General features: G+C 33.6%; 1 protein-coding gene across 1 annotated transcript; it reads right to left on the reverse strand.

Annotated features, from left to right (window-relative positions):
* Positions 1-207: 207 nt before the first annotated feature.
* Positions 208-12893, reverse strand: LOC105328461 (transmembrane protein 185A). Its single transcript, XM_066078323.1, has 8 exons — positions 12748-12893; positions 6519-6591; positions 4566-4742; positions 4041-4248; positions 3629-3712; positions 3042-3218; positions 2700-2823; positions 208-2529 (listed from the first exon to the last, which is right to left on the reverse strand). Exons 2-8 carry the CDS (start codon positions 6554-6556, stop codon positions 2315-2317), a joined length of 1023 nt encoding a protein of 340 aa, XP_065934395.1. The 5' UTR covers positions 6557-6591; positions 12748-12893; the 3' UTR covers positions 208-2314.
* Between the last annotated feature and the right edge of the window lie 10 nt (positions 12894-12903).

The following is a 12903-nucleotide window of genomic DNA, read 5'->3' on the forward strand; positions in this document are numbered from 1 at the left end:
AAATAAAAAAAGATATTATCACTTGCTTTAAAAAAAATTTCATGTGGTTATCAGCATTTTATTTTTCATTTCAATGCACATTTTTGCTCCTTTCAACAATATGCAAATTTTCGCCTCTAAGCATAATATATGTGATAAAATAGATAAAAAAAGTTTGTTATTTTGAATATCTATATTCAGATCGATAAACAGCTGACAGAAAACACATCTCATTAGAATTGTCTTTTTTTCACTTAATTCAATCTGATTGGCATATTAATCCAAAAGATTTTAACATGACAATTCAGCATGTTGCCTGTCCAATAACCAGTATACAACACAGAGAACACTGTATATACAGCAAGACGAAAAATAACGAGACCAATGGCCATGGGCCTTATAGCTCACCTGAGCAACCGAGTCGAAATGGCCTAATCACTAAATCAGGTGACCCGTGTTAGAAAGTGACCTATTTTTGACTTGTCTTGTTCCTATATGATCCTAAATTAAAATTTTTCTATTTAGTTTGCATCAATTTTATCCTTACAGTTAACTTAACATATCCTATTTTTATCAGAAAAATGTGCGTAAAAAATTGAATAATCGCCCAACTTGAAAACCCCACCTACCTTGATTTCTTATCAATTTCATAAATTATATCCTGCATGTTCATTGTATTTGAATGTAACCCCAAACACGCCTCCAAAACATTACTTTTTTGCCCCTTTGGAATAAATTCAAGGAGAACTTTGAAAAATCAATAGGGTTTTACTTATTATACGTATTCAAAGATTTATGATTGCAAGTGCAAAGTTTTTCTTCGTGTAGACTACCTTGAACACTAACCTTTGCACATTAAAACATTAACACACCCACATAACTCAGCTATCAAAGTTATAATCCCTCCACAACCAGATGCAAGGATTCACTTTCAGTGAAAGTGGGGGGGGGGGGGGCAAAGTATATAATTTATACCAATTTGCTTCTATTTTAATTATTTACTTACTTTATTTTACTATATTGTTTCCATATTCTTTAAAGGAATTTAATCGTAAAATTAAAGCCGTACACCTAGTTGAGGCACCTCTCTAAATTCACACATATTAGCTTACTGTCACATTACTTCACACGTTATAGCTCCATAATGGCATATGCTTCAGAGGAAGATTTCTAAAACCTCTATCAACATCATGTCTTACTGTGAGGTTTTGACCTCCTTTGCCTCTTTCTGATTCTACAATCATGGTTTGAACAAATCAATTTTACCCTACATATTAAGAATCGTTATGTTAAAATTTTGATTTTGCTGGTTTATTGGAAGGAAATTATTTAAACACCTCCTTTTATATTTTTATTATTTTCTTGTATCTTCTTAATTTGATGAAAAAGAAGCTGATGGAAGACAACTCCAACACTGAAAAAATGAAATACAAATTACTCTAGCTTTCGCTCAGGTAAGCTAAAAGGCAGGATGTATTGACACATTTGAATCATGTAACAAACAGGTTTACCCTTTATATGAACAAATACAATGAAACAGAAGAAAATATCACATTAGAAATCATTATTGCCTATAATTCAATTGCACAAATGTAAAAATACAAAAACTGTTTTTTTCTCCATGTGCATGTTTGGTTACAAATTAACTTCTCTATACTTGTATATCTCAAAGTTAAATCATGTCATAAAATTAAAGTTTCATATGAATACAAGAACAATAGAATTGAATTCATTTGATTCTCGGTCAAATGAATTAGTTCTCATCTGTTAGAAAGAGAAATACAAAATTAGTCGACTGTCCGACAAAGGACATGACACAAACAAACAAATATGGCAGAAATCAATCACCTCTCACTGGTCAACAAAACGTTTTATACAATCAATATGATTATTTAAATATTTCATAATATAAATGAACATGTATTAGTGTGTTAAAATGTCTCATTCATAATGCATGGACATTGTCTTGAAAAGAGAGAAAAGTTGATCAGTTAAAACCCTTGTACATCTACAATTAACGACTAGTTTCTGAGAGCTGGGTATGAACTACACAATGTTTGGTGGTTAATGAACCACTAATGATGGAAGATACAGAGGGAGATAAACCTAAAATAAATACATGTAATATAACATTCACATGAAGCATCACATCACAATTCAAAATAAAAAGACAGCATATGACAGTTTGTTGTGAATCAGCCTCAGTCCACGTTAGTCTTTATTTGTGTTGTTGAAGCAAATAAGCATGCTCTTGATGAACAGAAAATGGAATGCATATTCAACATCTGTAACTTATCAGGCAGCCACTGTACAGAAATCAGGCAGGAGTTCACGCTTAATCTGGTGTTTCTATAGAAATGACCGGCACCACTACTTTGGAGACGTCGGGAAGCTTGTATTTTTTGGCGGTGTCTGTCGTGGTTTGTGTGGTAGACTCCTCTTGGTTTTGGCGGTTTTTGTGGAGGGAGTATGATATATTACCATACTCCTGAAGGAAGGGACACACTCCAAGGAGAAACTGACAGAAGTCCTTGCGCATTCCGAACCACCCTAAAAACAACAGTAACATTTTTATAATTCAGACCTATCCAAAGTTAAGTTTATGATTTTCTTTTAAACTTGCCCACAAACTTGTGAACAATAGCATGCAAATTCACCCACAAACACACATGAAAAATGCTCTATTTTCTCCACAATAAGTTTATGCAGATAATACTTACACTGGTTGCCTCCCTTTGACCCAAATGACAGACATATCATTGTTATGAGGGACACAAACAGAGGGACAGTTATGGCAGTGTATTTAAAATGATTATCCCCATCCAGACGATTGGCTAACAGCACCTGTCAAAAAAGGTTTATATTTGTAAAAATGGTTCTACAACAATTCTCACCTTAAGTAATCTACCGTTATCTTATATTGATTTCAGTTGCTGTGTAAAAGTTCTTTCAAATCACCTATTTTTCTCAGAAAACAATAAAAGCACAACCTCAACCCTGCTTTGTTAACTACATGAAATGCCTAGGACTTCAGGTATAGCTGATGTAATTAAAATGAGTACCTCGAATATTAGTAATGGAACAACAATGAAGGAATTTCCAATGGCTATTGAAATATTTCCTCGCCGATGCTGAGGAATGATGTCAGGAGATTTTACGGTGATAATGGCGAAGATGATGACGTAGAGAACCCCTATCATAGCCGTACACATCACGATCCACATTGGAATGAAAACAATCTGAAAGAGATTGAACAGCTATCACTTTAGTCAAACAAAAACTATAAGTTTAATGTCAATGCACACTCTGTACAAACATTTTTGTGTGAACTATAAGTCAGATTGGGCAAAGGGAGGTCACCCTTGTTCTAGACAAGGATTTCACTGATATTTTTCACCTTGTTCTTAGATCTAGAAAATGTGTTTATCACTGCACATCTCCATCCCAATACCACTCAGTAATTGAAATTTGACAAAGATTGGCCAATGATAAGTGATACTATATTCTATACAAATCATATTGGACAGATATCTAGACAGACAGAGGGATGTACAGACTGACAACTTTAGGTTTTTGCATAATAAATGCCTGAAAAGTGTTTACTAGTTTCACAGTAACTGATTTAAACTACAAAAGACTGTGTACCTACCACCCAACTCCAGTCTATATATTTATCAAGGCGCAGGGCAATAAATATAAACTGTAGAATGTTAACTGAGCAAAAGAACTCCATCTACAAACAAAAAAGACAATATATTAAAAAATATACAATTATGTTTCTTAATTTTCTATGTAAACACACAATGGACATTGTGATATGTTCTTTTGGTCTCTGGAGCTGGGTCTCATACAGCATTTCAGATATTCATGTACATTTTCAAAACACTGCATCATTACTATATTTTGCATCAGAGAAATCATACAGTTAAACCCAGTAAAAACACAGTTTAAATTCAAAGGATGTTACAAAATATGTCTGTAACAAATCAAAAGTGTTCAGCTCTTGTACCATGCAATCAGCGTGTTTTACTGTATTTTACTTTTTGGACGTTCTGTCTCACCTCAAAAGACCGGTCATTTTTGACGGCCCAGATACAGATGCCGATGGAGACGAGGGACAGGAACATGAGGGGGATGAAGACCAGGATCCAGGAGTGGGTCTCGGCCTCAAGGTTGTTACAGGCCAGGAACTCAAACATCAGCAGCAGCAGGTGCATCCCCGTACAGATCACCATCGCCTTGAACTGAACATGGCTGTTGTGTTCCATTCTACGACAAAACACTGAAGTTGTAATTGGCAAAGAATTACAGTACAATGTACAACAAGTATAGAGACTTCTTCAAGCTAAGTCTGTCTCTCACTCTCCCTCATCTTAAAATGCATCATAAATTTATTGTATTCATTGGTTTAAAACAAAATGTTGTCTCTAGCACTTTACTATCTGTGTATTTTTCTGTAGCTTATCATTAAAAGCGAAGATTCAGTAAATTTTTATTAAGATGAAAACTATCCAGTTTATTTATCACATGTATCCAACTCTCAGCCACAGAACTTTTATCAGTATAAAGTTTTCTGTGTATCCTACCTATACTGTGGATGTTTCCACCAAATGTAGCTTCCTAAGGAAGCTCCGACTATGACAAATAGTTTCCAGATCCATATTGGAAGAAATATGACCCAGTAGCTCCATTCTATAGTGTTGTCCAACCTCAGGGCAAACAGCAGGGAGAACAGCAGCAGGCAGGTGAAGACCAAGAACTTACTGAAAACAAAGAAAACCATTGATTGAACAGTGTGTACTATACATTGACCAAGGACTTACTGAAAATAAAGAAAACCATTGATTGAACAGTGTGTACTATACATACCCAATATATCTAATATCTATAAAACTATTCATGTTGTATTTTGGTATATAGAATGCAGTCTCTGGATTGAATTTGAAAGTATGCAGACATTTATAAGTGCAAAGTGCACATTATCATTTCTTAAGATGTCTTGATATACGGTAAATGAAATACTGGATTTGCTCTAGCTCCTATCAACATGCAACAGTCAGACCAGTTCGATCGCAAGTGCCAAATAGCTCACTTAGCTTTAGGGGTACAGTGTACCAATTTAATGGGATGGTATAAATAATGACAGACTGGACTGGGATTCAAACCCAGGCCCCTTGACTATTTAATCAGAGCATCTGGATAGAGAACCCCTGGAACTAACTCCTGCCAGGGTACATCTTTGCTAGGCAACGCTTTACAATTTGCTCCTTTACTCTCCCAACTGTGGCGAATTTAGTATGAGTTTTGTAGCCTTTAAGTATTGCCTACTAGTGAATAATAAAATCACACTAGTTTCCATTAACATCATTACTAGCTAATAGGATTGTGTGTATCTCGCATAGTTTGGCTATTGATTGAGTTCACAAATTCATTCTTGCAATTGTTTGATGTGTACATTCAACAGATAGCTGATGACTCCAAACTCTTATTAAAGGGTTAGAGAGGAGAGTAACAGATCTTAATAAACCCTTAGCAAGCAAAGAAAGCCAAGGGAAAGAACCTGGGATGATGAATTATTGATCTTAATGACACCATATAGCTCAGTTGGTAGAGCATCTAACTTGAGCTTCAGGGGGCTTGGGTTCAAATCCTGGTCTAGTCTGTCATTGTTCCTTCCATCCCAAATAAAAATTGGTAATTCACCGAAATGTCATAAATTAAAACAGAAAATCAAATGACGGAAAATTTAAATACTTTACAAGCACTAGTTACTAATTCAAATTTCTGTGCATCTATTAAAAAAATGTTTCTAAACAATGCTAAAATCTTTATATTTGTATCCAGTAAGTATTATTCCCTCTATTTCTTACAGAAATTGATTCATTGTAATTTAAAACTCTATAGAAACTAACAGAACTGAAATCTAAACAATCCAGTTCTAAACAATTTATCGATCAGTCGAAACCATTTGAATACTGTAATGACCGTGCGGTTAAAATGACTTGTTGATTGGGCCAATTTACTCAGGGTGTAATGTGAGCCACCAAACAAATGAGCATTGAAGTTTAAATGGACACACAGTTGATGGAGAGAGGTGACCTGTAATCAACTGTAGGTTTCCAATGATGTTATAAACAGTAACAGACTTTCTTTGATGATTCATGCGGGTTACAAAAGTAGTGATTATTGCAGAAAAAAATTGCACAACCTACTAACGTGGGTTATGTACATTTTCTGCAATGTTGCTGCCTTTATATTCCGCATGAATCATCAAAGAAATTTTAATTGTTTAAATGAAAAATACACTTATCTAAATGAACTACTGACCCTATTTCCGTGCAAAATTAAATCTCCAACCTTTATTAAATAGAAGAAAAAAGCAATAGTCTCATGCAATAGTTCATGCTCTATAAATCTGACTATAAGAACAGAGACCATGTCATTATGCAAATGTGTAAGTAGGTCTTTCCTTTCTAAAAACACTATAAGTTTTGTATTTGAATAAAATGATGACGACCTCTACAGAACCGTTAGTTTACCTGGGGTTGAAATCCTGGAAAATGTTTTTCAAATTCATTATTGTTTAACTTTACCCATCTCTGTTCCTCATCTCTGTGTGAGTGCGCTGATACTAAATCAAGTCCCACGGGGAAAACAAGTCCCACGTAAGTCCCACGTAAGTCCCACGGCAAATGCGGCTATATATCGATATAATTATGATTGATTATGATTAAATGTGATGAAATAATATCAATTCACACAACAAAATATTTTTATAAGCTTTTATTACGGATTTATCGACGAAAAATCAAAGATGTTGGTAAAGGTAGATAACTCGTACGTATAATTCATACGGTAGCAGAAGAAATCTATATGCCCGCCGTTTAATTGATGGATAATTTTAATTTTCTCCAACAAAATAAAATCTAATAGCAGTAAAAAGTTGACTTTATATTCATTAATTGACACAAACTAAGTAAAAATCAGGTAAGTAGACAACTCGTACGCAGAATGCATTCGCCCGCCGAGAAAAGAGCACTCCTGCCGCTTACCTGATGGGTTATTTTAATGTTTTATATTTTCTAACTTAAAAATGATCATATTAATAAAAAAAAATTATTATGCCTGTCACTGAGTCCTTTATGATAAATTATAATACAGTGAAAGATTTAAGAACTAGTCTATACGAAACACACAAGCCTGAAGGAATGTACATGTGTACGCTTAAATTACCCTTGTCGAATAGCTACCTATATTAATGGACATGATTTTTTCATAACCTTAGTTTTTTTTTTTTAATCAACTGTACGTACGAGGGTTGTTAGAAAACTTCGCGGACAGTGATTTACGGCAAAATTACTGTGAACTTTATAGGATGGCGTATGTTTTATTAAATGACTACCATTTGAAAATAAGTATGCAAAAAATCATATGAATTTAAATTTTTTTCCAAAAGATACAGCGATTTTTACTTTGCGTGAATTAGATTTACGGAGCAACATTTCATAATTCCACGAAGTCAGGTGACGTCAAACAACTGAAAGTCAAACATGTTACTCTTTTTCAAAGTAAACACCTTTCAGTTCCACACACTTTTTAAGACATTTAACCGATTTATAAAATGCACGTTCATACCATTATTTGTCAAGCTTTTGTATAATGCCTTTTGTGGTATTTCATAGATCATTTAGGTCCAAAAATTTCTGTCTATGCAGTTTCAACTTTAGATGAGGTAAATAAGCGAAATCTGTAAGTGCAAGATCCCGGGGGGGGGGGGGGGGGGGGGTGCTGCAAGGGCTAAAAAAAAAACCACCAGTTTTCCCATCTTTAAACCTCTGTGATTCAAGTTTTAAACGTTTTTCCTATAAAAAAAATAGTAGCATTCATATATGAACCCTTTGGTCTCCATCGGAGATTTTCCTGCGTGCACACACAATTAAATGACGGCCCGGGGCTCCAAGATGTCCATAAATATATCAGACGTCAACGTTTTTGACTCATTTTCAAGCGTTGTTCGTCCAAGTTCGGCGATAAAACGGTAAGAAATTCTTCAACTTAAAACTTTCATAAAACGTAATAAAAACCATCCGTTCATCCAGAATATTTTTGAGGGGTATATTCAGGTTTGTTAAGGGAGGGGATCGGGGAAATTTAAGAAATTTGATTTGCTCCACGGGGGCGGAACTCCAACTCCCCCTCCCCCACCCCCGAATCCCATCTAGATTTAGCTCATGAAAAGTATGTGATCGAAAATCATCTACAAAGCCAAAGAAAAATTCTTACATCTTCTCCAAGTTTTTCAAGATGTAAACAGTTACTAACATTGTACAAAACTGATTGTGTATACGAAAATGTGCGTGCACTTTGCTTTAAACGTATATTCTTTCTTCATATAAATTTACTAAAATTATGAATTTTGGAGAACAAATAATTATAAAATCTGGAATGCTTACACAAGTACGTTAGCCTGTTCTTTTTCATATCTAGATCTAAGACTTTCACTGCCTAGTTCACCAAACTATATGTAAATCTTCAAGTCCTGATTTTGTTTCTAAAAACAAATATTACATACGTCATTCATAAGACTATAGCAAAATTTTACACTGCAGTGTAACGAATGTAACCGGGTATATTTTGGTTTCAATTTTCAATGGAGGAAAAAAAAAGCACCCGGTACAATGTTTAACGTTGTAAAATGATTCAACACAATGACATGGCAATCTTCTTGGTTAATATATGTCTGGTCTGTTTCGTAAATAATAATGAATTATACTTTTCTTTACAAAAACAATTTTGTTTTTCTGTATTTTATAAGCTTTTCGAAGATAGTAACACACATGTTTAAATGTTTATGGTTATGAATGTACTATAGAAATTATACTTAAGTTTGACTATAGTTAAAACACTGATGGCTTATAACATTTTTTGATTAAGTGTTCAGTGTAAGTGTACATGAGATTTATAAGGATTGAGTGTTATTCGTCTTCAATTTCATATAGATTACATAAAGATTACATATAAGTTTTAATTGGGTGTCAGAAACTCTGATAATTCTGTTGCATGTAGCGACCTTGCTCTATCAACGGGATTAATAAAAGTGGACTGCATAGTATTTTGAAACATAACTTTTTTGTGTTTCATAGATCTACTCGTTCATAACTGTTATTTTTCCTAGTCACCTAAAATATTAGAGAGAGAGAGAGAGAGAGATAGAGAGAGAGAGAGAGAGAAAGAGAGAGAGAGTGAGAGAGAGATGGGGTGGGGGTTGTGTACACGGTGTGCTTCACGGTCGTCTCCCAATATACAGGTAGGTAAAGGTCTATTGTTGCTTAAGCGACAAAAAAACCGTTCAATTCACACAGAATATACAAGAAACTAACACGTGTATATATACACGTGTATAGGTAGAGCCAACGATCACCAATCATCTTTGGACATGTAGCCCCCCCCCCCCCCCCTTCCACTAGCCCCAAATATTATAGTAAAGTAGTAAAGGAAATAATGAGCAAGTTATTTTTTAATTAGTACATGATTTATAGAGATTAAAAAAAAAATACATTAATCAACGTGTTCGTGTTCAGATTGTGACAATGGTCCCGCTTCTTTCTTTTTTTTTCTTCTTTTTTTATACAAAACTCTGCGTATAACCGTTTGAGGGAAAGTGAAGTGAATGATTGTTTGTCGTACGAAAAACATATGCACATGTCAATAAATACATGTACTTGTATATACATTAACAAATAAATAATATTTGGTAATGCAGCCATGCATTATTCTTGCATTATTCTTGACTTTCGTTTTTATCAGGGGCGTATATACTTAGTATATACGTCCCTGTTTTTATCAAACGTAAAACATTTCTCGACCTTCGTTTCATTCTGTTCAGTGTGATTCATTAAAATTGTCGGATGACATTTTGCTTTTCGAACATTTAGAATGTGAATGTTGCAGTGGAACTCTTACCGACTCGCTACAAAAATATTAAAATGTGTCTATCAGTTTGAAAATGATTGATATATTGGCACAGATTTTTTGTGCATGTCCTATATCTATTTATTTATTTTCCTACACATTCAATCCCGTTTGCTTGATAGTTTTCTCTATACATGTATTTTAATTGTATTGAAAAAATACATGTACTAGAACAGTTAAACGCAGGTTCAACTACATATATATAAGTATTTTTCTCTCTCGATGTTTATATGGTTTTTCCGTTCATGAAGAGAGAAAGAAAGAGAGAGAGAGATGGATGGAGAAGACGGAGAAAGAGATGAAGTGAAAGAAGGAGGGAAGACAAAGAAAGAGAGAAAGAAATGCATGTTTATAAATATACATACTTGTATACATATACGCTTGTGTGATTCTAGCAGTTATTATGAATAATTCGATAAAATTAGAAGTCGAAAACATTTATTTCAGTAGGAAGTTACTTTTAACATATGTATAGATTTCCATAGGTTTCCGAATAAATTGGGGGAATATAATGGAAATCTCGAGAAAACAGCTAGCTTGATTCCTTGCTGAAAATTGACAAGCAAACAACTACATATTTATACATGTTTTCAAAGCCTTCTCTTTTATCATAAGGGTTTCGAAAAATATGACGATCTCTGCTGGTTTCTATTTTTGACACACGATTTTTCATTCATTATGTAGAAAAAACATTTAAAACAGAGTTGGTCTTTAGACCCAAAGATCGTGGAACAGTCTCGTGAACAGTAAGCTGCTGTAGACAGTTAGAATGTTCTTTCTGACAATAACAATTTAATAACAATACATCTATATGTTAGTATAACTCATGAACTTCCATCAAATATTTATTTCAGTCATCAATCTTTTTTTTTTTGAGTAGATGCAAGATTTTTTCTTTGACTTTTAGGAAGATTTTCACCACTTACAGACTTTTCATGAGCTGATCTAGATGGGATTAGGAGGATGGGGTGGAATCCCCCCCCCCCGGAAAAAAAATCAAATTTCGTAAATTTTCATTGTAAAATGACCAAAAATATGCCCCGACCCCCTCCCCCGACAAACCTGAATACCCCCCCACCCCCCAAAAAACACTCCGAATGAACGCATGGTTCTGTCATGTTGTAAATTTTGAATTTACTGGGTGGGTGTAAATACAAAATTTCCAACACGTGTAAATTTTGTATTTAAACCCACCCAGTAAATTCAAAATTTAGAACATGACAGTTCTTAGAGAGAACAGAACTGGGTCAAACTTAAAAGGAGTGATATACGGACTAAATAAAACTCGTATCACCCAACTTCATGTAATATAATAAATTAATCACAGCAATAAGTAAACTTCTCTTCTGAACATAATCATAAAGCAAAATGTTAACTTTACAGCCATCTGAAATAATTTACAAATAAAATAACATAACGATAAATGGCAGGCGTGCATTTTAAATCCACAGTCGTAAGAAGTCTCCCTTTATTTTTAAGTCATTCGCGCTTTTTTTTCTTCTAAATTTGCGTAAAGAAATTAATAATTTTATCTATGCATTTTTTAGTACAATGAAATAAAAGACTTACATACATATTCAAAACTAAGAACTTACAGGTCTTTCAAAAGTGATTTTAATTTAGAAAAATATGTTACAATGGACATACCCAAACCTTATAGATCTATATTAGCACAATTTAGGTGTGGTGTTCTTCCTATCAGAATAGAAAAAGGGCGATTTAGGGGGGAGGAAGTAAACGATGGGCTATGTATTATATGTTCTGTAGAAGCAATAGAAGACGAATTTCATTTTTTTATTACATTGTACATCTTATTCAAAACTTAGAACCGAATTCTTTACTAGTATTGGCTTTAATAATCGATCACTAAACATGTCAGACTCAGACTGCACTGGTTTTCTCTTATCTAACTTTCCTAGACAAACGGCAAAATATATTCAGCTTTTATGTGCAGACAATCCATCCTATATAAAAATAACAATGCGTAAACTTATTATTTGTATATTCATGTTTATAAAGTGACATATAGGTCCGATGGACCGGGTGTTTATTCATTAAGGTATTATATCATATACATGTATCTTTATTTGTTTATAAAACACATGTCACTATAATAAATCATTTACTTACTTACTTACTTACATACCAAAAAAAAAAAAAAAACAATAAAGAAAATAAAAAAAATTAGCAATTATAATAGTTGTTTAGATTATGGATTCTGCGGAATTTTTTTTTTTTTACTTTCATGATTTTTACTAATTTATTGAGTGTTAATCAATAAATGTGGTATTTTTTTCATCAATATTAATATGATCATTTTTAAAGTTAGAAAATAAAAGTAAAACATTAAGATCGCCCATCAGGTAAGCGGCAGGTGTGCTCTTTTCTCGGCGGTGAATGCATTCTGCGTAGGAGTTGTCCACTTACCCGACTTTTACTTAGTTTGTGTTATTTAATGAATATAAAGTCATTTTTTATTGCTATTAGATTTTATTTTGTTAAAGAAAATTTGAATTATCCATCAATAAACGGCGGGTATACCATGTATACAGATTTCTTCTGCTGCCGTATGAATTCTACGTACGAGTTATCTATCTTTACCAACATCTTTGATTTTTCGTCGATAAATCCGTAATAAAAGCTTATAAAAATATTTTGTTGTGTTAATTATGATTGTTTTATCACATTTAATAATAATCAATCATAATTATATCGATATATAGCCGCATTTGCCGTGGGACTTACGTGGGACTTACGTGGGACTTGTTTTCTCCGTGGGACTTGTTTTAGTATCACCCGTGTGAGTGTTGTTATTATGTGAGACCCCCACACCAATGCAAAAAAGTAAAGCTCTTTGCATAGCGACAAAAAGTTATTCTTCTGTAAAACAATTCAAAACAATTGCTATATTATTTTTGTTCAGAAAAGCTAGCAAAAGTTCAGTTTGACAAC

This window comes from Magallana gigas, chromosome 3 (genome assembly GCF_963853765.1).
Source record: "Magallana gigas chromosome 3, xbMagGiga1.1, whole genome shotgun sequence".
In the NCBI taxonomy this organism is placed as follows: domain Eukaryota; kingdom Metazoa; phylum Mollusca; class Bivalvia; order Ostreida; family Ostreidae; genus Magallana; species Magallana gigas.